The 26,192-nt window shown below is 39.6% G+C and overlaps 1 protein-coding gene across 8 annotated transcripts in view; it reads left to right on the top strand.

Annotated features, from left to right (window-relative positions):
- The window catches only part of ARID1B (AT-rich interaction domain 1B), a 317,889-nt gene that overhangs the window by 222,673 nt on the left and 69,024 nt on the right, over nt 1-26,192 (top strand). For all 8 annotated transcript variants that reach the window (XM_052684763.1, XM_052684754.1, XM_052684719.1 and 5 more), the window contains one exon: nt 12,162-12,251. In XM_052684763.1, coding sequence (XP_052540723.1) covers nt 12,162-12,251 — 90 coding nt within the window. The remainder of the gene's footprint in view (nt 1-12,161; nt 12,252-26,192) is intronic.

The following is a 26,192-nucleotide window of genomic DNA, read 5'->3' as shown; positions in this document are numbered from 1 at the left end:
ATATTATTTTAAAACCTCTGCATTAATTTGTATTTGTATAGAAAATAAGAGTATGTTATACTAATAATTAACAGCAAATGCTGCCTTCAGAAATTGTGGTGTACAAGTATCTTTTTACATACACTTTCAATGTATTTTAGGTTACCCTCTGAACGAACAAGCTTATTTTCACTCTGTAAAGCATAAGCTGCACTGCAGTTTTTACTGTTACAATTATATCAATGTCTTCTTTTATAAAGGAGTCTTCTTTTTCATAAAGGAGTTAGAATATTCAGGAAGAAATCCATGTGTGGATACTCTTACCTAGGAATGCCGTTGTCAGTCTTCTCCATTTATTCTGCCCAGTGGTCAGCACCCCCCTCTGATTAAAATTACCCCAGACACTTAATGCTGGTAATTATATGAGGCAGTGGGTGTGTTCCATTCTGTGATCAGCTCTGCTCTCTTCAGACCAGGGATCTTTCCTTCCTGAAGTGGTCAGAATTACAATAGCACTAGAGGAAAAAATGGAGGAGGAAAAGGGAAATGGGGGTGCTCAGAGAGTGCTCTAATAAGAATTCTTCCCTTAGTGTACATGTAAGTCAGTGTGTGGGCTGACTAATGGTGTAAACATTGAGAGGAAAAAAAAAAAAAAAGTATAGTGGTTAGTCTATCATAGTCTTAAAGTTATTACTAAAATCTGAGTAGGGCAGTGGTTTATTTTGTGCTATATAAAAGGAGAAATCATAGGTTTGTACTGTTTGCAGAAGTAGCTGCAGCAAGACAAGCTGATGACACTGGTTGTGCTTTAAACAAGAATTGGGAAAAAATTTTCTTGGCATGGAGCTGTTCCACGTGCTTGCTCTGTTGACCTCCACTACTGGTATATTATAGAGCATGGACTCTTCTCAAACATTGAGGGAGAGAAGAGTACCATACAAAAGTGAATTTATAATGCTGTATTCTTTGCTGAAGTTTTACAGATACCTCCCCATAATTGCAGAACAAGAAAGAGGATTATATCCTTTTGAAATGGACGTGGTCCCCCTGTCTAGAAAGATTATTTTAACACATACATCAATATTTTCCCCCTCGGCTTCTCCGGAGGCAAAAACCTTGCAACAAGCTGTTGCAAGGAAGATGCATGCTGTTCATTGGCATCCACACCAGAAAAAATACAAAACACAAAATGCCATTGACGTAGCTGTGTTCTTAATCACTGCTACTGCACAAAATATCCATTCAGCAGTTTTGCAATTCTAAAATGCTTGCAAATGAAATACATGAATGTTTCATGTAACGATCTCTTAAACCTCTTTCTTTGAAAGTTTGAACATTTCTAATTTTTCTTTTTTTTTAAGAGGAAGTAAAATAGGTAAATTGCAGGCCCTCTTTCTGGAGAAAATTTTGACTCTGGGATATGAAGCAGCTGATCTATGTTTTCTATTACAATTCGGCCTGGGTCACCATTGATTAACAGTCTGTTGTCCCAAGGCATCATGAAAAAGGCAAACAGTCTCAGTTGAATTTCCTGAGAAGAACCCGTGCTCCAGAAGGTGCTGTGAGAGCTGCTCTTCTGCTCCAGCCTGGCCAGAGAGATCAGGGAGGGCGGGGGGCCTCTCTGCAGAGGTGTTCTTCCCAGAACAGGTGCAGGAAATGAAATGAGACACAGACATGCTGTTCAAGTTCCTCCTGTTGTATTTTCTTTACGACAGAGGGTTTTGTATTCCAGAACCACCAGCCTGCTGTTTTTCATCATCTTGGAGTTAAGCTTCAGGTAAAAAAGCAACAAAAAGATCGCCAAACTCAGTGTGCCCTGGGTGGTGGTTTTTAGGGATAGTATTTATTTTTCAGTTTGCGATGTTTTCATTTGCTTAATACCTGATCTACCAGCTTTCGTATTTCATAGTCAGACATTTCAGTGATTTCCGTATTGGGTTGTAATTGCTGTGCAAGAGAGTGATGAAGAGCCAAAGCCCCATCGACAGATCATCCTGCAGGCTCACAGAGCACAGCATCCAGCACCCTACAAACCCTTCATATGAATGTGACCCAGAGGGACGCACATCCCATGGCTGTGCTTTGTCCCTTGCACTGTTTGTCTCCTTTTGCCCCTGCTGGAGCTGTTTCCATCACCCTGGCCTTATGCCCTGGCAGCATGCACAGGGCAGGCCACCTCCTGCAGCCCCACTTGCCCTGCGCTTATGCACATTCACCTGGAGAAAGGAGGCTGTTGAAATCCAATTAAAATCTTTGCATAATTATGCATGTGCTCTGGTTCACACATTAAAATTCAACCATACTTAGCAGAGCTGACAGGATTTAACAGGTTTATTTAGTTTTAGCTTTAGATGTGTGCTTTAAGGCCATCATTGTTTTATTGTTGTTTACATTTTAATGTACCTTTTTTTCTTATTATTTTCTACTTAGATTTTTTGCAAGAAATTTAAGATAACGTGTATTTGTTTCTTGAAGTATGACTTCTTTCTTTTTCTGTGGTTGTTATTTGGCCATACATAATACTACTTTTCCTGCAAACAGTTGCAAATAGTGCATTCAGTACTATCATAAGTGAACAAGTTGTCTTTCACTCCCTTACCCATTGCGATATTAGGCAGTGATGAATGAATGGGAAAAGCCTCTCACATGCTGTTCACATTCACAGGTAGTTGTTATGCCCAGGCAAAATGCGGCATAAATGCAGCCTGCCCCATGGTGAGGTGGGTTTTTAGAGCTTTTGGTGTTGGTGGGGACTGTGTATCTCTGCCCTCAGGCATATGAATAGCAACCTTTGTATCTTAGAGTCAGGGTCAGAACTGCCTGGACAGGAACATGGCACAGCTCTCCTTAGAGAAGGAACCTCAGCAACTGCAAAGGCAGCTTGAGTTACATTCAGCTACAAAAGAGACATTTAACTTCAAAAAGAGAACATTTCCAATACTTCCAGGTAATATTTTTAAAAGATTAATGAAAAGCAAGGCATTCTCTTTAGGGACAGAGTTTATGCAGGTTGAGCTATGGAGAGCTTCAAACAGCTCTGTAACAGCTCCATTCTGCAGGTGGATACAAAGCTCAAGATGCCAAATGGGCCTTCATAAAGTAAGCAGAGAACATCAGTGGTCCACGACTGCTAACGTTCCTGTTTGCTCCCTGTCTCCAGATAGCAGTGGACTCAAATTATTGTGATGTGTTGATTGATTACAGCCGTTAAGTTTCTTAGTAATCAGTTTCATCACTTATTCTCAATTCACACTTGCACCTTTGATTTCTCTTCCACAACAGGGTGATGTGGGTTGTCGTTGACTAATGAAGAACAGAATTGGTTTCGGCATGAGACAAACGGAATGCCGACACCAATCCCAAAATGCATTAATCTTTAATAATCCACATCTGCATGTTTATAAATGATAGAACCAGGGGTTGCTAATGCTGATCGTCCTCCTTCCAAACAGAAAGTGACACAGCAGCGGTGGCTGTGGGCTGGGTGCTCAGCTGCCAGCCACCCGCCTGACCTTCAGAACCACAGGGAAGTTGTGAGCTGTTGAAATGCGTGAGGAGTCGCTTCCACACTGGTGTGCAGAGCTCCTTGCTGCTGGGCAGGCCAAAGTGTGGCAGAATGGATCTTGTCTGTGGGGAGAGCAGCCCTAGCATTGGTGGAGGCAGGTTGCCTCCAGGTGCCTTCAGCCTTTGTGCTTGCACGTCGCCATTTTCTTTCTCAAAAGCAGCACTGGCTGTGCTGTGTGCATTTTAATTCAGAACGAAGTGCGGATCAGCTGAAAAAGATTTTGATCCTTTTGAGGATAGCATTAATGAGAGCACGTGCATTTTACTACTAAAATGCCTATTAATCACAGGTGATGGAGTAGTACAAGAGGTAGCAGGCAGGCCGAGCAAAATAGCTCATTGCCACATACAGCTCTGCTCCACTTTCCACCTACCTGCCTGAACTTGAGAGGCTTGGGAGCAGGGAGGAGTGAAACGCGCCAGAGCCAACACCACCAGATGATTAATATTGATCTTGAACAACTCTTACACGGAGCAGGGTCAAGGAAAAAGAAATACAGATAAGAAACAGCACTTTCATTTCCTATTTACCTTTTCTTTGGTATCTTGCTTGATTTTACAGTAGAAATACTACAAATGAAAAGTTGAGAAACAGTTTTGTTAAAATTTGGCAATGCTGAAATGAGGACTGAAGGTTTCTATCAGATGGCAGATACTGGAAGTGTATTTCTGCTACATTTCTCATGCTTCTCAGGCTCCACAAGAAGCAGAAAACATGAGGAATGGTTTGGAGAAAAATTCTATTTGTAGTTACGACTGCAGTGCAGAGAATGAACACTGATAATGGAAAATTATTTCTTTGGGAACTTGGATTTATTTCCTAAATTGAATTATTATGTTTTTAATTTCAGGTGCGTGACAAGATAGGTTTCATTTCTGCAAGAAATGAGCAAAATATAGTGAGGAAATGTACCCAGTCCTTCGTTGAGAGCTTTGGGTTTTTTAGTACTTGTATCAATAACAATTTAACATTCTGGTTAATTGACATTTTATACAAAAATTGAGAATGTTTTTTCTCTAGCTGAAGCATATGCTTTTTGTATTAACAAACATGTAATGTCACGTCCCGAGTAATTACGAATGACTAAATCTAAGCAGTCGTTCAGTCTGAACGCAAGCTATGCTATCATTTTTGTGAAAGGCTTAAAGGGACAGCGTAAAAAATACAGTATGTTTACAGGATTGGGATCATTCACTGAAGAACATAAGCACTTTTTCTTGATGTTTTACACAAATTTCAGAGAACAGGACCCCAGAAAAAGTCTGGGGTCTACAGAGATGGGAGAGAATGCACTGAGCGAGTTGCTGCCTTGGCCCCTGCGGTCCCTCCTGGCCCAATTTGCTCCGTGCTCTGGAGGGAGGTGGTGGCACAAAGTGCAAAACATGTGGGGGGGTGGTTGAATGAGACTTGGGGAAAAAAATGAAGTCGGAGGCTGAGCTTTGAAGAGGTTTCTCTAGTGAGGAGCAGCGAGTGAGTGGGGAAGAAAGGAGCGAGCGCCTCATCTAATCTTTCTCATGGGGACCCAGGTGGACAAATTGGCAACCCTGTTCACAACCCTCCCCCTCTCTCCTTTGTACCGTAAGAACTGCTAATCGGATCCATGCTGCTGCAACTGTGGTTAGTTATTAGCAGAATAAAAGCAGATTTCTTCAAAAGAACGGGTTGGGGAAAACGGCTATACAAAATTGCAAGGTTGTTAGAATCTTAAATGCACAGCGGTCGATTTTTTCCTATTCTGAATTATACGCTGAATACAGTCTTTCATCTGTCACTGTGCCCGTTTCTTCAGAAGGCAGCCAAACATTAAGCTTCTCAAACAAAAAAAGTGTTTGAAAGAGGAAAAATATTGGGGAGGTGGAAGAATAGGGAAACGAGGAGGAGAATTCAGGTTTTGTTTTTATTAATTTGGCCTAGTGAGAGAAATAGGAGTTTGCTGCTTCTATTCAGCTGCTGCGCCCCAGCCTCCATCAGCCACCATTTCTGAATGCGGGGATTAGGGAAGACTTAACTGGTTGCTATCCTGGGCTGCGTGGTTCTGGATTGGCCTCCAGCAGAAACATCGTGTGCTGCGAGCTCTCCTGAGCTTAATGGAAATAACGCATCAAATGAATGTGGAGTTAGGCAGAGAGGGGAGAGCCGAAAGAATTTGATCCCCCGAAATGAAACTTCTCATAACTGTAAAGTGAAATTAAAGGGCGAGGGTGGGTGTTATTGAGGATGGAGAAGCCGTGATCCCTGGCTTTAAGCTGACTTATGCCTTCACTTATAAAAATAAATGTGGTGTCCTTAATTCTGTGGGGCTCCAGTGCCTTGCCGGTTTGCAGCAGGATTTTGAAATTTGTTGGAGAGGATCCTTTTTGTTGGGCAGGCAGGTGCTCTCTGTGGACTTTGAAAATCTGCTTGTGTTTGGATGAATCGCGCTCTTTTGAAAATTTCCATTGACAGCCAACTTTGGGCTTCTTGCCAAAATCTCAGGGAAGGAGAATCTGTGATGCGGGAGCGCGATGCTCCGGTCCAAACACTGAGGTGGCTGCTGGATGGGACACGGATAAAACGGGGCCTCCTGCTGCCACCACTGCTGCTCCCTTCCCTCCATCCAAAGATGCCTTTGCTTTCAGGGCAGTACTTGCTTTCCTGCAACTTGACACTCAGCCCACTCAGCCTACTCAGGTAGTGCTAGCAATTATTTCAGTTTATACTAGGGTGTTTCTTGCAAGTCTCCATGCCTTCCTTACTCAAGGGTTACACAGCCTGGGAATAGAATTTGTATGTCCAATTTGCCAGATTCCATTTCTCCTTTCTTTTTTTCCTTTTTTCTCTAATAAAACACAAAAACACAAAGATCCATAATACAATGACTTATTCTGTAGTGAGGGTGACATTTGGATGGTGTTCCGTAAGTAATACCTTGGGACCACACACTGAATAATGAGGATGAAACAAGATATCAGATAGCTACCTCATCCTGTCAGTGTCATCTTTGTTTTAGAATTGAATGTTATATTGTGTCAAACAAGTAGCTTCTGCTATTGAAATAAAGATGTTTATCCTGTTGCATATATGCAAAGAAAAATTGGATCAGAGGTCCTGCAGGCCCCCTTAACTCAGTGTTGCACATTTTTTAATGCAGATTTTAGAAGAATTTAGCACTTCGGTTACGGTGACCTTGTGGAACTTGTTCAGAACCTAATTCTTGGTATGTTGAATATAATACAAATTAGCAAAATAATGTAGAGTGTGAATTCTAAGGGTAGCTGTCAGAAAATTGTGCACTTGAAGAACAGGACTTTTGGTGATTTTATTGTAGCTTGTATGTGATACTGGTATATGTTAGCTAATCCTGTGTCTTTGGAGAATAATGCATTTGTTAAGAGACACTATGGCAAATCAGGACCTGGTCTAACAATATCTCCAATAACTTTGCAATGCAGAGCATCCATGGATTTAGCTTGACAATCCTCACACTGAAAGAGCATCTTTGCATCGCTGCAGAAGAACAAAGCAACTGCTTATGGTCTCATTTCTAGAAAGCAATGCATTCTGTGGCCAAACTATCCCAAGGCTGGAGGGTCATGGGCTTGTCTGAACTCCCAGGTCTCAGAAAATGCCCTAGTGAGAAGGCAGCAGAGAATTGCCAGAGCTGCTGTTGCTTGCAAGGGCTGTTAGCTGCAGTGTGGTACTGAGCGGGACCAGGAGGCGTGGTTCAGCCACAGGTGCCTGCATTGCACTCTGAGGTGGTCAGCAATGCCCCAGCTGTTTGGGTAGCCAGAGTATGGGCCTGGAAATCTGAATGGTTTCCCGTGCTGCTGGCTTTCTGAAGTATCTCTTACCATATGAAAATGAGGAGAGTATTAATGTTTTGTGAATCTTAATTTGAGGGATATTCAGACAACCGCTGTTTATTATTCAGATGAGTAAGTTGCTTTAAAAATAATACTGGTACAACAGAAAGCTTGGTTACGGTGTATAAATGTCTGGAAGAAAATAATCTTTCTTTTTTAGAGGTCATAGGCTTTGTAAGATGAAAGAGATAACACAAACCACATGACCAGCCTGCCTTTATGCTGCCCATAGAAGAACTTCTTTCCTTTGGGGTCATTTGCACCTCACTTCCAATTTCCTGAAAAGCCCATTTAAAACAATCCCATACAGAAGCCTATTTATGATCTGATGTAGGGATCTGAAACCAAGTGTCCTTTCCGGCCTGTGGGCCTCTACTGTCACATTAACTGTGATATAATCCCATTATTTTATCAGATTTCATCTTAGTACTCACTAGGTTTCCTGGACCTCATTATTCCTAAGAGGAAGTTGTTTCAAATTCCAATAATGGTCTGATTATCATCCTAAACACTGTGCTCTTTTTCCTCCTTGATATTTGGCCACAGATATATTTTTAAAACAAAGTCACAAAATTGGAGCTTTACTTTTTGTCATGCTAAATAATATGCATGCCTTTGGTCTCCTGTCATGCACATAGACATTCTCAGTTCCCATTCCAGTTAGCGTTGGGCCTTTTTGGTTTTCATAGAATCACCAGAGTTGGAAAAGGACTCCAAGATCCTCTAGTCCAAGTTTTATGTGCTTGAAGGCTCATTAGTAGCACATCAGTTTCCTTACCTTTGCTAGAAATAATTCCCTTAATTCATCCTAGTAATATATTTGTTTGATTCAGGGTCACAGTAAGTGTTTAGTTGTAATCATCAACAAATATGCTCAGTTTTTTCTGGTTTGCCTTTCCCAATTTCTAATTGATAATCCTATAGCTTGTCAATCAGAAAGTGCCTCTTTCTTATCTGTAAGTACAGATTTTTTCGTTTTTGTTACTCCAACATTAAACTTGTTCCAGTTTCCTAGGTAGTATTTTGACCATCTGTTGTATTGACCGTACTTGCCTATTTTGTAGTTAACCAATGTCATTAATACAGTTCTAGGGCTTAATTCCTAAATTAGATTGAGAATTGGCCCAAAGACAGCCCACAAGACCTTTAACTACTGACTTTCCTGCAGCCCGAGCCTGTTGTTCCCCTTTCCGCACAGTCTGTTTCTGTGATCTGTCCCCCTGATCCCCATTTCCTCATGCATCTTGAAATTCCTGTACTGATATCCATCCTTTCCTCCTTAACCAGTAATTTCCCAGGGGGAACCTGTTATCACTGAAGTGCTTTCTTGATTCAATTGTTCAGGCGCAATTCCGTGAGGTATTGTCCAGAGCAGTACAGAGTACTGCTGCTGAGCATCCTCCAGTGTCATTACATTGATGGAAGCAGAGAGCCCTCAGCATGTTTCAAAACGTTACTGATTTGGGCAGTAATTCATCACAAGGACCCCTCCTCAGCAGGATATCAAAGGTCTGCTCTTTCTTGCTATGTTGGCTCTAAGGAATTTACTTTTTACACTTCAACTGCAGATTTCATGGCTATAGTCATAATGCAATCACCATTTAGTACTTTTCATAGATCACCTTTTTCCAGAAGCACAATGAAGTCTCTTCTATTTCAAGCATAGATTTTAAAAGTCTCATACAAAATGTCTAAAGGCATTTCTAATGTAATTTCAAGAATAGAAATGAAGCTTATAGCTGAGTTATTTAGTAGTTTAGATTCTCTCACTTCTTTAACTGACTTTGTTTAAAAAAACGTATCTGTTTTAATAACTAATTTTAAGATAACTATACATTCTGAAATAATTTAGCTCGTATGTTAAATCTAGGTAAATGAACAAGTATGGCATTACGTATCATTTTAACATGCATTTGCTGTGATCTTGCATAATGGAAATATTGTGAAATATCTGTGGCGCTCGCCTTGTGTAAGGCTTAGCAGGTACATTATCTCACCAATGTGCCAACAATACTATACAAAAAATGGGAAAAGGTCATTCCTGTTTAAACTTCCATCTGTGTGTCATGGGGTCAAAGGAGGCAGTAGCCTGTCAGTGGAAAAAAATGTATTGTTTTTTAATTCTCTTAAAAAGCTGTAGAATTCATGTTTAAAAAGAAAAGAGGTTGTTTTTTTGGTTTTTTTTTTGTTTTTTTTTTGTAGAAGTTTTCCTTCCCAAATAAAATACAGAAGTCTGTTCATGTATTATTTAAAGCGACTTCCAAGGATACCAACTACAATACTGGTTGAAAGGGAGGAGGATTAATATCATTTAAAGGAAAGAAATGAAAAATCTTTAAGGTCATTTCTTTTCTTGACAAAGAAACTTAAAAAGCGTGGAGGACGGGATCTTCAAAGTCCTGTCATCCTCTTCCAATCAATAGGAGTTAGATACCCAAATTAAGAGTTCAGTTCAAGCCTTCAAAGGTATTTAGGTGCTTAACATCCTTTTACCTTTCACATCACTTCTAAGGATAAAACGGCAGGTTTTCTGAAAATATTTTTGTGCAATACTTGGCGTGTCCAGAGTCTGGATAATTTGTAGCACCCCGTGATCATTAGCATAATGGCCACTTGTGTTGCGTGTTAATTCCTTCTTAGAGTATATATGGAGGTGATTGTCTTGTTTATGAAATTGTTTTCTTTTGTGAAATAAAATCTAAGGCCTCCGGTTTCTTTCAATTAAAAAAAAAAACAAAAAACAAAAAAACACCAAGATCAGAATGCAAGCTTTAAAAAGTGAACTGAAAAAGAGCATGAATATTTACAGAGGCTGTAGAGAATTCCACTGAATTTGTAGAGTGTGTATTTCCAAGATTGCAGATGGAGATGATTTCTCTGTAACGTGTTGTATGTGCTCAGCTCTAGAGCTTGACTTTCCCTGTCAGTGCTTGCACATCTGCATGTGTAGGATAGGGCTCCTGCCAGGTAATTGAACTTAATACCAATGTAAAAAATTGAACACCTGCTATAAATGTGTTTGGAGTACGTAGCCTAGTATATATCTTCTGCATTATATTAATGCCTCCTAAGCTTGGCCAAGCCACCATCAGACAGGATCCCACTGGGAGTTGTGGGGTGCAGTCAGGAGTACCTCTGCATCTACCAATAGCATTAAGTATTTTAAAAGTCTTCAATGGTTCTTGGGAAAAACGATGACAAAAGCAGTTGAGATTTCTTGTAGCATGCTGCCTGGTAGTGGTGCCGCAGGCACGGCCGCAGTCGTGCATTTGTCGGTGCACAGACACATCAGCTGGCACTGGTTACACAATCACATTTCATGGGTTTTCCTTTTGTTCATTACGCTTCTCTCTTTTTTTTTTTTGGTGTCAATGTGCAGGCTGGCCATAGGTGGTGGCCATGACTCTGGGAAGCAAGCGGGGTAGGGCAGGCACTGCCCCTTTCCTCAGTTCACTTCCAGCTTCGGGCCTTCTTAGCTCTAAAGAAAGAGCAACCCCTGCTGGCTCTTCTTGAGCTGGGCTCCCAGATCCAGAAATAACCACAGGAACCTCGCCTCAGCCATTAAAAAAGGGTGGCTGCTAAGCACGAGGAAATGATTCTCAGCAGGCACAAATCTATTTCATGTGTTTTTATTCTTTCCATTTCTTTTAAACGGAAAACAATCTGAGCAGTTTCTGAGGATGAGGGATATAAATCTGTCTGCTGCTATTTATAACATGCTCGTCACTGCAGTGGCTAAGTGCTTAAAATATATATTTGTTGCCTAACCTGAGGTGGTCTTCAAGTGCCTTTGGCTATTGAAAGCAGCCACATCTCAAAGCAGGAGTCCAGAAGCCGTCCTGTCCCAGTCCTCCCCCTGCCCAGGCTGCAGCAGGCTGGATGCTGGGCATGGTAGCACTGTTAGGGTGGAAGGACAGATGCAGGGTTGGATGGAGACCCAGAGATGTGACTCTGTGATCTCTTTAACCAGTGCAATGAGCACCAGCATTAAGCATCACGTAGCCTATTGAAAGGGGAGATTTAGTGTCCTACACCTCACAGACAGCATTGTGGGTGCCATTTTTCCTCTGTGGGTGGATGGACATGTGTGTGTCTTCTGAACAAGGCCGTAGAAATGAGTCTGTCTGTTCTGGGTGGATATTTCAGCAAGCTAATATCTTTCTTTTGCCTTTACTTGAATAATAAGACACCCCTTTTCTGTCTGATCCCTTTCAAATATGCTTCACGTTTACCATATACATCTGCGCATTACTCTTTATTCCCAAGTTCTACATGGACAGTCAAATAATATTAAAACCACTGATTCATTGAAATACTTTTTAAACTGTTGTTGTTAGTCATTTTTGTATTGACTGAATTTTTGGTTGGTAATATTGTTGGCGGCAGGCCATGTCTGCCTGGCAGGAGGCCAGTTTAAGCTCGGCAGGATGGGCCCTATTGTTCAGCAGACTTGAATTTTCTTAAACTCTCTAACAGAAATAAGTGTCAGGAGATTTGCAGCTATAAATTGGATCATGTCAGTGAGGTTGGGAACTTGCTCAATGCAAAATCATACATTTCACCATGCCCGTTGCTAAATATGTTTATGCGTGTTTCCTCCTTGGGTTTCTAAAGTATCCTGAAAAAAGCCAGACCTGTAGGACTCTGTCTTTGACTTATACAGCTGGTACTTTCTTTGTTGTTGAGTGGTTCAAAAATGCAGCAAGGCTTCGTTTTGTGCACTGTAATGTTAAAAGCAAGTCTGTTTTCCCTTTTTTTTTCTCTGTGTGTTACAGGCAGTCAGATGCCACCACAGCCTCCTGGCAGCCAGTCAGAGTCCAGCTCCCACCCTGCTTTGAGCCAGTCACCAATGCCACAGGACCGAGGTTTGTTAGGTGTTTGGGTCTTTTTATGCTGGTGTCAAATGTAGCCTTCATTTCAAGTTGTGCATTAACAATGTGAGATTTGCTGGTATTTATGTTCCTTTTTCCAAAGAAAATAATGACAATCCTTATTGCCTGAGTGTTTTCTTTTATGTGCAAAGAGCAATTGAATATCAGGTTTTACCAAAACATAATTGGAAACGGGGCTTTCTTAAAATACAGTGAATTCTTACAAGTATAAAAACAGTTTGCTGTAGATGCTTGATTTATGTTCTAGAAAATTCACCTTTTTGTTGTCTGTCTTGGAATTGAGATCTATGGAAAGTATTGTAGAAATAGTAGTAGCTGCAAGCACTGTGGTTTGATCCTGTTCTTACAATTCTCTAACGTCTTTGCATGGACATGATAGCTTGTCCTCTAGGCCAGTTCTGAAATAAAAATATCTTTAAGTGTAAAGGGAAATCAGCTATTTAGGTCAAATGGCTCAAAGATTTGGAATTTCCAAAGAAAAACCTTACAGGCAACAGCACTGTTCTGAAACATAACTTCCTAGCAAGTGCTCACCAAAATAAACAGAGGGTTATTTTCTCTTAATATTGCTGTTTATAAACTTCAAACTTTTTTCCTTTCACCTCCTTCCTTCCTAGCTCATGAAAAGAGAATTATCACAGCTTTTTCACATGGCCATATGATTAACTGCTGTAAACTGGGCACCCCGTCCATGCAGTGGTTAACATGTGCCAGCAGCAAGCTTGCAAAACAGACACATGATAACTGTGATAAACATGGAGTTATTTATGAAATGCCCCTCCTAAAATGTCTTGCTACCAGAAATATTCCAAGTAGCACCATATGGGGATACCATAAATACTGGAAGTTTTCTCACAGTGAAACAAGTTGAACTCACAGAATGACAAATTTCTGGGACAGCATCCAGAAAGAACTAAGAGGATTCACAAAGAGGAGGAAAGAGTCCTGATTTCTGCTGTTTTTCTGTGCTGGATGTTACCTCCTCCAGGAATGCTGATAAATGAGAACATTAAATAGAAAATTCCACACTCAATTTGTTTGTTCTATTTCATTTTCAGGTCATTCTCCATACACAGTTATTAGTGCAGGAACCGATTTTCCCTTTAAAATTGTTTTAGAGTAACGTGTGTGCTTTGTGGAAATAGAATGACCTCAGTACTCGATGCAAATGTGTTATGTTTTGTAGGACAGAATGTCACAAGGCAGTGGGAGTGGATCAGCTTGAGGCTTTGAAGACCCAAACACTTCAGAAAGATGCACGCATTTCTTGGCACGATTGGGTCTTGGCACAAAATGTGATGCTGCTCAGTAATAGCGAGGAGCAGTGTTGTGTTCTTCACCTGGCTTTGGGGGAATGAGCTAGGTGTATCTGACAAAGCTGTAAAGTTTGGCTAAACCTTTTGATTGCTGTTACAGAACAAAACTGGGTGTTGGTTATATGGTTAGAGAAGACAGAGAAGATAGCTACCATAACTGGGAAGTCAATCAAGTAAATAACAGTGAGGGAAAATAAAATTTACAAGTTGATACAGTCTTGTATCAATCTTTTGAGGGGAAAGATTCTGGGTATGTTCTTAGATGAAATTATTTAGGAATGTTAATAGAATTTTTGCACCTTTCATATTGAAATCTGGTGTAATACACACAATCCTTGTGACCCAGCTTGTACAAGAAATCTATTTGTTTCATGTAAAAGATATGAAATTTGTATCTAGCTAGGTCATATTGATTTTGCAGAACGTGTTCCCCAAAGCTTCTTTCTCTAAGTCTGTGCTGCACGCGCATAAACATGCGTGCATTCCCTTTTGCGCCCTGTCATTGATTAGAGGCTCCTTTGAAATGGAAAACTTCACCTTTTAAAAAGGCTGTTACATTAGTTGATTCCTTTGCTTGCTTGAACTGGTTTCCACTGAACTTGAAGAAAGGAAGGAGGGGGAGTGATGGAGACTCAAAGGAAAGGTGCTTGTCATTTACTGATAAAAACCTGAGCAGAAAATCGTTTCTGCTAAGGACATCTGATCCATAGGCATCTGTTACAGTAATTTAAACTCGTGGCTTACTGATACACTTTCTACCAAAAAAAGAAAAAAAAAGAAAAGAAAATGAAAACAAAAAGCCTAGAGACCCTCCATATGATAAGGTAAAGTCATTTGGTTTAGTACTTTGTATAGCATTTCTTTCCTTATTTAGAGAGATAACTGAATGAGCAGGCTGCTAATCGTTTCCTGAATAGAATCCTTCGCTCTCAACACTTATCTTATTTATCGGCTATTGTGAAACTTGATTATCAGGTGGAGTCTGAGCTGTAGCACTTCTGGATGCTAAACCACTACTTTGAACCATTAGGTTTACACACCTTTATTTTATTATTTAAGTATTTGATTATATTTTGTCCTACTTTCCATGGTTACTCAGCACCTAGCTGGGATCTTTTATGTTTGCCTGCCTAAGGCTATACATCCCTGTCATACAGTGCAGTATGAATCAGTGAATGTATTTTTACATGTGCATTCTGTGTGAGAGGAGGAGGAAGAGCGGTAACATCCATATGTATGTATAGTAATAGTAATTTCTTGGGACTCTGGACTGGATTTTCTGTTCTCTTTCATTTATTTCTTATACAGCTTGCATGCTTTTCATAACCATAGCATAAAAATACTTACATATAATTTTTTTTCAATTTTTAATTTTTTAGTTTTTTTCATGTTTGTCTGGAACGTTTTGATCTGGAACATGCTGCTATAGGAATCCCACTTCTCATGACAATAGCAGTTTCCAGTCACTGATATTTGATGTCCAGTAAACAAAACTTTTTCAGTTCTACCAACATGCATTATCTATGTAGGCAGTATGAAATTCTTCGCATTTTTTGGTATAACCTATGTCTCAGCTCACAAGTCTTTGAATGGACTGATAGTCGAAGTAAGTCCCGTATAACTTAACAGTTGGGAATTGGAGAGCTGTGGAGATAGAGGGAGCAAGATGTGCTGGATGGGAGTCAGATGTCTCTTGGAGAAGCTGGTGAGCCATGCCAGCTTACCTACTTGTGCATTTCACTGCTTCTGAATCCTAGCAGTGACCATTGCTCAGGCATAACACGTGAAAATCTGATCAAAAGCAGAGTTTTTATTTTTTAAATTTCTTGAAGTCGAAGCTCTTTATAAACTTTATTTACAGACCCTACAGGTAAGGAAGCAGTGATACTTCAGCTGTCATCCACTTGGAGAATTCTTGAAGTATGTGGGTCACTCCAAAAGTAATGCCTCCTATTTATTTCCATGGAAACGATAACAGATACAAAGAGCACAAGGACACTATTTGATACAGCAGGTTCTCAGTTACAAAACACTATTTTTCAACGTAGTCACTATCATTATCCATGCATTTTTGCCAGCAATAAACAAGAGCTTGCATGCTCTATTTGTAATAATCTGCACCAGCAGAGGTGATCTACTGTTTCACAGCTGTAGTGGCATTGCTGCTAAGAAAATGTTGCCCACACAGTTTATCTTGCATCAGCCTAAACAGATGGAAGTCAAAAGGTGCCATATCTGGACTACGTGGTGGGTGTGGTAGGATAGTCCAGTCAATATTGCCAGTGTGCTCCACAGCCTTCAAACTAGCATAAGGATCTGGTATTACTGCATCACAAGAGAAAGGTTATCTCCTTCTCTGTCCTGACTCAGGAAGTTTAAGCCTTCAGCTTAGTTGGCCTCATGATGTAGCACTGAGAGTTGATTGTTTGTCCAGGTTCTAAGAAATCCAGAATAGTCACCCCTTTCCTATCCCAAAAAGCAGCACTCATCACTTTACCCACTGAAAGCTATTTCTTGAACTTTTACTTTGATGTGGAATTCATGTCACCACTCCATGGAATGCTGTTTTGACTCTGGCTTATAGTGGTGACACCATTGTCAGCAGTAATGATGCAATCCAGGAAACTGCCATCTGTCACACAGCAACAAAATGTGATGGAATATTGGTGGGAAGGTTGAATCTCTACTGCCACATCACCCACATCCACTTCTGACATCCTGGGCCAACAAAAGAAAATGGGAGGCTTTACTTTTGGAGCAACCCTCATAAGTAGTCTCTTGAGTGCCTTGTTGTTGACTGTACCAACCTATGTCATCTGTTTGAGTTTTGGAAGCTGCAGTTTGACAGTGTGCTCAGAAGCCAAAACTGCTTTCTGGGCCAAAAAAATATCTCTGTGGATAAAGTAGAAACTAGCATTTCTAAATTACACCACGGAACTAGTTTTTTTCCTGAAGCTCTTAGCTGAAAAAGAATTCTTCTATCCTGACCATTAGCTTATAGTCCTATGTTTGCAGGCCAATGGAGATGCATATTGGTAGTCATATATGTAAACACTAACAGAAGAAAACATGTCACTACAGTGTTGAAACAGACACTTTCACTCCTGGAGAACTGAGTAGTTCCATACCTAGTTTAGAAGAAGCTTCCAAATGTACCAGTTTAAAGTAACATTTTTCATACTTGCGTATGCACACATCATGTTTCAGTCTTATATTAAAATAGTGAATTGGGAGCTCCGGAAAACCATTGAATTTAATGGAAACAGTTAATGACTTCATGTTATTACTCTGGCAAGCACTCTCATAATGGGGATACTTAAAGAAGCCTTATTTATTAGTGCAAATGTATATGGGTCAGAATTAATTTTTAAAAAATCTTTAATTGTTTTCCCCTTATAATTTTCACAGCGGTATGTAGTTAAATATTCATGATAATGCTGATGATATGCTAAAGGTCTGAAATAGATCTGGAGCCTCAAAATCAACACAGGTTATTTAACCCTTTTCATCTAATGCACCATTGGGGACTTGCTCAGTGAAATCCCAGAGCACTGGAATAATTAGAAGATAGTAATGAGGATTTAATTAGTCCTTGAGATATGCTGAAATAGGACCACTGAGAACTTTTCTGTTTGGACATGGATTGCAAGCAGAATTGATGCAGCTGCTGTGATGTGCTGGAAAATGTATTCCATTGCTGGAGGCAGTTTCATGGCACCATTCTGTGCTTGTCAGATCTGTGTGGAAAGTGCCCGGAGTAAGCACCTCCAAAATTGTTGAATAGTAGCCTTCCTCCACTCCATCACCTCCTCCTCACAGTACCTTTTTTTTTTTTTCTTCCTTTTTTTTTTTAAATCATTTTTTGCATTCTGGCTTTCCTTCTTTTTGTTGCTGACATGATGCAGCTTATGAGGATTGTTGTACAGTTATATGCTCTATTATAAATGTATCACAAACATGGACAGGGAGTAAGAAACTACAGGCTTGTAGAAGCACAAGTGTTATACTAAGCAAAACTAGAATCTTTTTGATACAGGTACTTGTAAGCTTTATCATTAGATCTAGACCTTATTTAGTATTGAATCTTCACAGAAGTGATATTTATCAGTAGTTACAATGTAGTAAATTTAAATAGCTTTTTTGGCAGCTAAGATGTTATCCAGGAAGAGGTAGTAACAGATGGGATGTGATCAGGCATTTTGATGTTCTCTTTCTGCTTCCCTATAAAGGCTAAGTAGCAACTGAATTTCTGTAACTACAATTTCCTAATTTGCCCATTAGATTTCATATAGGTATTTTTATCCCTTTGAACAGTTTTGCAGGCACACTTTTTTGTACATGGTTATCACATGAATTCCACCACCATATATTTTCTTCTAACAAAATGTAAATGTTTCTGCTTGCATAAAGGACACAATGCCAATCTGGTATTTTGCCCCCAATTCCTGATCATATTTACATTTTAATACTGACATTTGAATTAGAAATTCTTGCCCTGAAATGTTTTCTTCTATAAAAAAAGAAACCAGAAGGAAGAAAATAGATCAAACTGTTATTATTACAACAGAAAAGTTACTACAAGTTGCTTTTAGATCTTAAGAAGACTTTTTCCCTGAGAATACATTTTTTGCTCTCATCTGGGAATTTGGGATCTATTCAGAGCACTGAGGAGCTAGAGAATAAAATGATTCTTGTCATTAAAATTCTTCTGCTTGCAGTGTTAACGATGACACCACTTAAGGTTAAATCAGACTTGGTAATAAGTTTACTTGATGTAGACTGAAGTATTTCAGGCTCTTAAAGAAAGGTGCTTGAGACATGCACTGAGTGCAAAGCCACAGGTATGTTTGAGTGCCTCTTTTGCACTCCAAGTGGGTCAGTGCAGGGAAGCTGAGTTCAGCTGGTACGTAGAAACATCATGGCAGGTTGGGAGAAAATCTCATGCCCATAAAACTAGAACTGGGTGAATTGTGCCCTGAACAGCTAGAAGAGTGCTTCCTGTAAGGAGGAGAAGCAGTCTGCAGTTGAAGCTGTCACTCATCTTTCAAAGGAATTATTTCATTACAATGTTAGCTGTGTAAAGCATCTCTTTAATCGCAAGTGACGTGGCAGACCGGATCAGCACTCCCATCCCCGCTTCTGCTAAAGGATGCACAGAAACTGCAGAGTAGATGTGTCTGTGAAGGCAGAGCCATGCACTGAACCATGAGCTTCAGTGTCTCAAAAAGTTATGTTCTCAATTCAATGAGCATTAAATTTATCAACAGTCTTTAAAAGGATCTGGCCATCATAGTTTTTTTATTGCTGCTTTTTATTTTTTAATTTGATTGTAAGCGTCTTGATGCCTGAAGTTGGATATAAAAAAGTCATTTAATTTTCCTTTGATTCAAAAAGTTGTGTTGGTCTGATGAGCAGTATTGTGATTTCATTTTATTTTATTTTTTATTTTTTTGCTGTAAACACACTACTCTTCTTTGCTATTTTTGTTGTAGTAGCACCCAGGAGCCCTATTTTTGTACCTATTTTAATGTACTACACCATGTACCAGTGTGCAGCAGAAAGCTTACATCTCCCTTATGATGAGTAATGGAGATCTTTCAAATAAAAGGTTACTGATTCTCACACTGAGCTGTGGGAGAGAATAGTATAGTGCCAGTTTGTCTAGTGTGCACTGAAGAAAAGCATGCATTTCTTGCTTTGAAAGTATTTGAAATTATACAAATTATATATATGTGCCAAACTAGGTTAATTCTTAAAGGAATCACTTGCCATTTGAGGATGTTGGCTGTAGTCTGTACTTGGATTTCAGACATACACCAGCCAGAGTCAGCTGGGGGTTGATCTGATTAGTTGTGGCGTGCGCTAAATATACAGCAGTGTCGGCCATCTGCACGAAGAGCTGCAAGAGGACGGGTATGATTTACATGTGATAAGCCACTCTGGGAGAAAGCAAAACTGCAGAAATAGTATTCGAAGGAGATAATATCTGTACAATCAAAATCCGGAGTCAGGTCTCCAAAGTAAATTTTGTATACTAGCAGCTGGTCATTGCTTTCTTCTTGCTGATGCTAAATCTTGTTATACTTGGGGATGATCTTTATTTCATTTTTTGAACTAAATTGGAGATTCTCTTTTTGAGTTTAGGAAGTAGAATTGAATCATTCTGAGAGAGTTTATACAGTTGCTGGCACAGAGACTTCTCAAAAGTTTCCACTGACTTCATTTGATAGAGTTCAGATTCCCTGCCTCTGGGCTCAGGGACTGAAATGGGGTGTAAGCAGTCATTGATGGAGGACTTGACAAAGTGTCACTCAATGTTCCTGTCACCAGGTTCAGTCTAAAGTTGTGAGTGCAGTCCCTGTCCCAGGTGCAGCTTCGCATCACAGCATATAAACTCCAAGCTCAGCCTGCTCAATGGCGTCATCACTTCAAGGACGCTCTGCTCTCTCAGCACCTAAGTTAACCTTTTTGTGAAGCTTCTCTAAAAATAAAGAACTTCTTGTCTAAGGTCCTTTATGCCTTTTAAAGTTCACATGTAGGGCAGTGAGCTGAAATCTATATAATAATGTGTGTATTAATAGCTAGCACCAGATAGTTCTTTCCATCCCAAAGGATCCCAAAAGCCTGCAGAATAAACACTCGTCAGGGAACAGCTGCAAATCAAGGCAGGGAAGAATCAGTCGAATCATAATTCATGGTAAAATAAAACCGAGACAAAGACATTTGTGATTGAGGACAACGTGCTGATTTTGTATTTTTGAAAAATATTATGATTTATTTTACTAGCATCCAAGACAGAAATGAGATATTGTGTATATTTTAGTTCTGTCCACAACATCCATATCCCGTGGTATTCAGTGTATTTACTTCATGAAAAGGAAGATCTGAGTTGAGCTGTGGAATCTTTGAACAGGAGTCTCAGGGGAGGTTAAATTTTTCAAACCTGAAATTTAGACCATTAAGCCTGCAGGCCTTGTGCATTACACACTGAAAAATGCTGTTCCTTCTTTTGCTCTCCTCCATGATTTTCATAAGTATGCATGTTATTAGGGAAACTTAGACAAATGTTGATTGTACAAAGCAGGCAGGCTCCTCAGGTTTTTCATGTTGCTGCTCAGATTAAATCCAGCAGCCCAAGCTACCCAGTGAAATTGAGGATTTGCTTCAAGTTCAGATGGGGTGGAGGGGGAGCTGTAAGGGTGCTTTTGTACTGCAGTTCACCATTACCCTGGTTTTCCAAGCACCATAGTAAAAGCATTTTGTTTAAGACATACTACAGTAACAAATTATGTGTAAGATAGTAGACAAGCAATGTGTCTTTGCTCTGTTTATCAACTTCTCCACAAATGTCTTTCCTTCTCTGCACTTAAAATTTACATCAGAGAACATTAGGTAAGGTTTGCATTACAAAAGGTTAGATATTTCTTCTGTAGCTACCATATGGGTAATCTGTCTGATTCTTCCCCAGATTCTAATTTATCAGTGATAGATTATATGAATTTCAAGGGTAGGCAGTAGCTGAGGGAAGTTTAGAGGTGGGAAAAATTTAAACATTATTGCATGCTATACATAGAGAGAGTTTCAAAGAGAGAGGGGAGAGATTCAGCCAGTTAACCTAATAGCACAGCTGGTAAAACACTAGGGGGTCTGGGTTAAAACCTTAGCTAGGTCATTAGTTTCCATCTTCCCCAAAGCTATTCACATTGTGAAGAGAAGCAGTCGGACAAATAAACAGTAGACTGTGAAATAGATAGTATAGCATAATAAGAGAGTGTTTTAAAATAAGTAAAGCCAAGCCAGTGCTTTTTCTTAAATAGAGTATTGGTCCTTTTGTGAAAAGGAGAAATAACCTCAGTACTCTTTGCGGGCAGCACTGATTTTGCTAAAGTGATGCTTTCCATAATATGTACGCAAAAAAACCATCTTTGTGGAATAGTTGGGAAAAACGTGACAATCAACAGCAGATACTGGCTGATGCCAATGTGTCCAAGTACCGTAGGGTTACTCTAGTTCAGAGAACTTCAGATGTTTTTATGAGAAGGAAAGGCGTTATGTTTCCTGAATAAATTGCTCAGTGTGGAAATCAAGATTTTTTTCACAGTAAATCATAAAAATTACAATGAAAAGATGTTTGGGATTCTTTATAAAATAGATGTGATTGGAGAAAGATGTGAGGACTTAAAAATCTTTTCTGTCTTTTTGAAAGTTAAAAAAAAAATCAAGAAGATTGTTAGCCTTATGATTAGAGGCTAAAGGATAAGTATTTAAATTTCTCCCGTGTCAGTCGTCTCCATGCATTCTTCAATACCGTTGCTCTTCAGTTGAATGAGTTCTTCTCACTCAATAGCTGGGGCACTAGCAGAGGGTTAGTGTAGTCATTACCTGTATATTACCTGTGTCAGTGTTGCTGCTTGAAACTTGGCTAACAGTCCCATACTGGAGCCATCCAAAGATATTTTATTGGCAGAGTGCTGTAGCTTAGCTGTGCTAAATGGAGTCGAAGTCTTGTTTGCCATCTGTTTGTGAAGGTGTTTTGTTGTTGTTGTTGTTTTTTTTAACCAGCCTATTAACTGGACAGAAATACTGAGAATTAGTATTTATATCGTCTAAATGAGGTTTCCGCTTCGCAAGCTAATCTGTTCATGCCATCATTCTGTTGTGCATATTACTGAGCTGTAGGTTCCAGGCATGACAAGTGTGGGTTTCATATGTGGTGTTGCCAGTTACTTGTTTTAATAAGGCTATCTTCAAAAAAGTAAGAGCTGAGAAAAGTACATCCTCTTTAACGTGAAGAAATTTTTTGCTTGCTTGCTGTGGAGGCCACCCACATGATTACACTTGGGATTTACTTGAATTCTGGTACATTGGTCAAACCTTTCCCAGTTTTTTTATTGCTGTTACTTGTTTAGACTTGCATACAGCTTTTGGCTCCTTGGATTTTTTTTCTGATATCTAAGCATCCCTCACTGTGTCTTTTCCAATGACCACACACTCATTGCAGTGCCACTGTCCATTTGTGCAGACAACTGGTTTCATACTCAGAGTCCTGATATCTCTGTAACAAATTCTTCTTCTTGTTACTGTAACTCTTTGTTAGTGTTTGAAACTTACACTATTGGATGGTTCCTCATGGTGCTCTCAGGTATGGACCTGTTTGGCTGAGTGCTAACCCAGATGTGGTTCACCAGTCCAAAGATCTCTTCAGCTGGAATGCCATCTGAGATGGGCACATTAGGAAGAGTTTCAAGCTAGGTGCGTATTCCTGAACATCCTGCTGTGCTCACAGCTTGTTGCATTTTATTATATTCGTTGCACAGAGTAGTCTTTTTCGTTTGCTCAGCTCTGTCCTGCTACTTCCAACACAGAGTTGTTTACCTATGAGCAGTCTGCAGTTAGGAGTTGCTGCTTTAGATCATCTCAGTTCTGTTGTAGTCTCTGATGGAAATCCTCAGATATTGAATACGACCCATATGGTTGCCTGAGGAAGGAATGTCTGCCAGAAACTGTGTCATGACTGTGCAAACATTTATTATCTTTTTCTCCAGGGTACTGGAATGTACCTTGCTAATATGTCAAGTATTGGAAATTTGTGTGACTTCCTCCCTACGCTTCCTGAAAGTTTTTCCTTATAGATAGCAAAAAACAGCTCTATTTTTATTAGTTCTTTTGAGCTGTCTTGTAGGAATTTTGATGAATGGAAAATATATACAATATGTTTCTTCTTTTCTCACTCCATGATTTCCAGAGCAATAACCAGGTCTAGTTCCTTCTTTAGTGTCTGCCCTTGAACAAGAGGAGCTTTCCTGTTTCCTGTCCTGAAGAACTGCTGAGTTTTTTTGGTCCAATACTCTTCCACCAGCCATTCCTTTCTAAAAATGGCATTATCCTGACATAATTTTTCCTCACATAAGCTCTTTTTTTGCAAAGTACAGTGGCAAGTTTTATCTGTCCTTATTTTTTATTTATCAAATGTGTAATTTAATTATGATCTCCTATTGCTGTAAACATCAAAGTTTTCTTGAGCTTAAAATGGGTTAAGTGTTCTGTGTGTTTTCAGGTTTGATTCATTCATAAAAATCAATGAAGTACTCCTGGCTAAATCAAAAGATCTCTCATTCACTGTGGGTTAAGTATGCCAGTAGATAGTTACTGTCTATCAGCTGATACGCAATAACTCCTTACTTTGCAGTCACTCCTTTTGTATTTGAACTCCTGCTTTCCTGGAAGGGCTTTTTCATATTCAAACCAAGATGAAAATATCAGGAGAGTCCATTTCAGACTTTACAGCAACAGCCAGTTGTAGAGGGTTTTATTGTGGTTAAAGCCAAAGAGATAGTATTCAGCAAATTATTTTGTATTGGTCATTGTGCAGATGGAATTGAAAGCCTTGGTGCATAATTCTCTTTTAAGTACGTATAGGCATAAGGAAAAAAAGCAAGATTTTAGGTGTTTTACAAAGGCATTATATGAGCTAGGTGTTTTACAAAGGCATTATATGAGCTGTATGTATGCTACAAGATGTTAATAATATAAATTACAATGGGAAGTTCATGTTTGTATTTTTATCGAAGAAGAAACACTTCCATTATAGATAGAATAATTGTTGCTTATTTTGTATTATATCCCTGTGTTTTGCTAAAAAAGAAAGAAAAATGTGATGCTGCCTGACTTTTTTGAAAAGTTGCATGTATGTTCTGTTTGAATGTGGGAGCACATGGTCGTCGTAGCAGTGAGCTAATTGTTAATAATATGCTACTGTCATACTGTCACTAAAAAAAAAAAACAAAGATGACTGCAGTTTCAATTGGGTTTCAATAAAAGAGATCATTCTTTAGCTGTGTAAATATAGTATAAAAATAGCTCAAACACAAGAGTAATTTTGGAAGGCTCAGTATATTCATCTATTCCTGAAATAGCTTAGTTTGCTGAATTCTGCTCAAGTTTTTTCTCAGTAAGTAATCTCTTGTTGTGATGGCAAGTAAAGCATCATCTGTACCTCTTTTATCACTAATATTAGAGGAAGGGTGTAGGTTTGTTCTGTGATGAGCATGTTGTCATTGCAATTTTTAAAGTCTTAACTCATGGCTGTTTCCTAGCAATTTATTTCAAAAAAAGCAACAACAAAAAACCACCCCGTTGTCATAGGGGCTGACATGTCAGATGTAGACTGGCTGTTTAATCATTCCACTGCCTTTACTCCAGTGCATTTCTAATGCAATCCTAGTTCCCTTTTTTACAAAAGCAAGCTTTATCTTACATCTAATTTTCTGGAAAGAAAATTTATTTCTGTTTGTATCGGTTATAAAATGAAGTTGAACACTGGGGAAAATGTGTGTAAATAAAGAAAAATGAATGTATGCCAGCTGCTCCCTTTCGTTTCTGATCAAATTTATAGAATTGATGTTGTTTTCTCTTTCTGATGAAAGCATGTTAATGTCTTGACCACGAATCCTCTTCCTCTCTAAGAGGTCTGAGCATTCTGCAAATGCTTGAAGCACTTCAGACTTACGCACTGATCTCTGAAGATGCAAGCTGCTCTCACTGAGCTAGATAAGGACAGACGCATCTTTGTTTTAAGGGAATTTTGATTGTATTAAGACCTGATCTCAGCTTCTTCTCCGTATCTTCAGTTACATCTCTAACTGAAATGACTCCTTTCCTTTCTGGGAAGAAGTTGGAACATATCCTATTTTAAGGCTACGTTTCAACATACCATATAGACAATAATAGAAGATAGTGTGGCACAGATACTCTTCCTGCATATTGGGCTTCATTTTTCCTTAGTTCTTTCCTTGTTCATGCTCTGAATATGGCAGAGTCAACATTATTTGAGAGTGATCTCACATTCTTTGGGGGGGTGGCACAAGCTTTTAAGGAGTCTGTTCTGTTCTTGTGTTAATCCAATTCCCGACCTCACCTGCTGCATATCTGCTGCAGCATCTTTATAAACTGAAGTCAGAGAATGAGTTCAGGTACTGTTGCACAGTTATCTTCGCTGTGTAATTTCTGGCATGATCCAGGGCATGGTTTTATCCAATGCTGATGAGCGCTCCATGAGACACAGCCCAGACATGGATGAGGCAGCATGAGGGAATGCTACAAGAGATGTGGATGAGACTGCCAGGACTGAGTGGGAAGGGTTAGCTGGACGGACACACGTATCCCACACCCCTCTCTATGCCAGGGAGTGGTCCTGGCATGTTTTATTCATGACTGTACACATGGCCAGACAGTTCATTCCACAGCATCAGAAGCAGATTAGAAGTTTCCTGAAGAAGAGTTCATTTGAGTGGAAATATTTATTTCACTTATTGCTCCAGTCCCCTTAGGAGCTGCTCTGACCACAGGAGATCTGGCCAAAACTGTTGTCCATGCTCCCTACTAGACTCAATAACCAGCAATTCCTCAGCGTCACAACTGGAAATCATTACAACTCATGCAAGCAGCAGCTTGTTAACGTATCATCTACTCTTGTGGTGTTAAGGAAAGTACTGCCTCTGATAACTACTTGTCTGAAAATCCTTTGTGTCCAGAACAATGTTTGTAGAGTTATCTCATTTAGATTAGAAGGCCCGTGGTGAGCAGAAAACCCTCACTT

This window comes from Tympanuchus pallidicinctus, unplaced genomic scaffold (assembly GCF_026119805.1).
Source record: "Tympanuchus pallidicinctus isolate F22 unplaced genomic scaffold, pur_lepc_1.0 scaffold1, whole genome shotgun sequence".
Classification (NCBI taxonomy): Eukaryota; Metazoa; Chordata; class Aves; order Galliformes; family Phasianidae; genus Tympanuchus; species Tympanuchus pallidicinctus.
The sequence above is the reverse complement of the archived record's forward strand: the minus strand, read 5'-3'. Positions and strand labels throughout refer to the sequence as shown.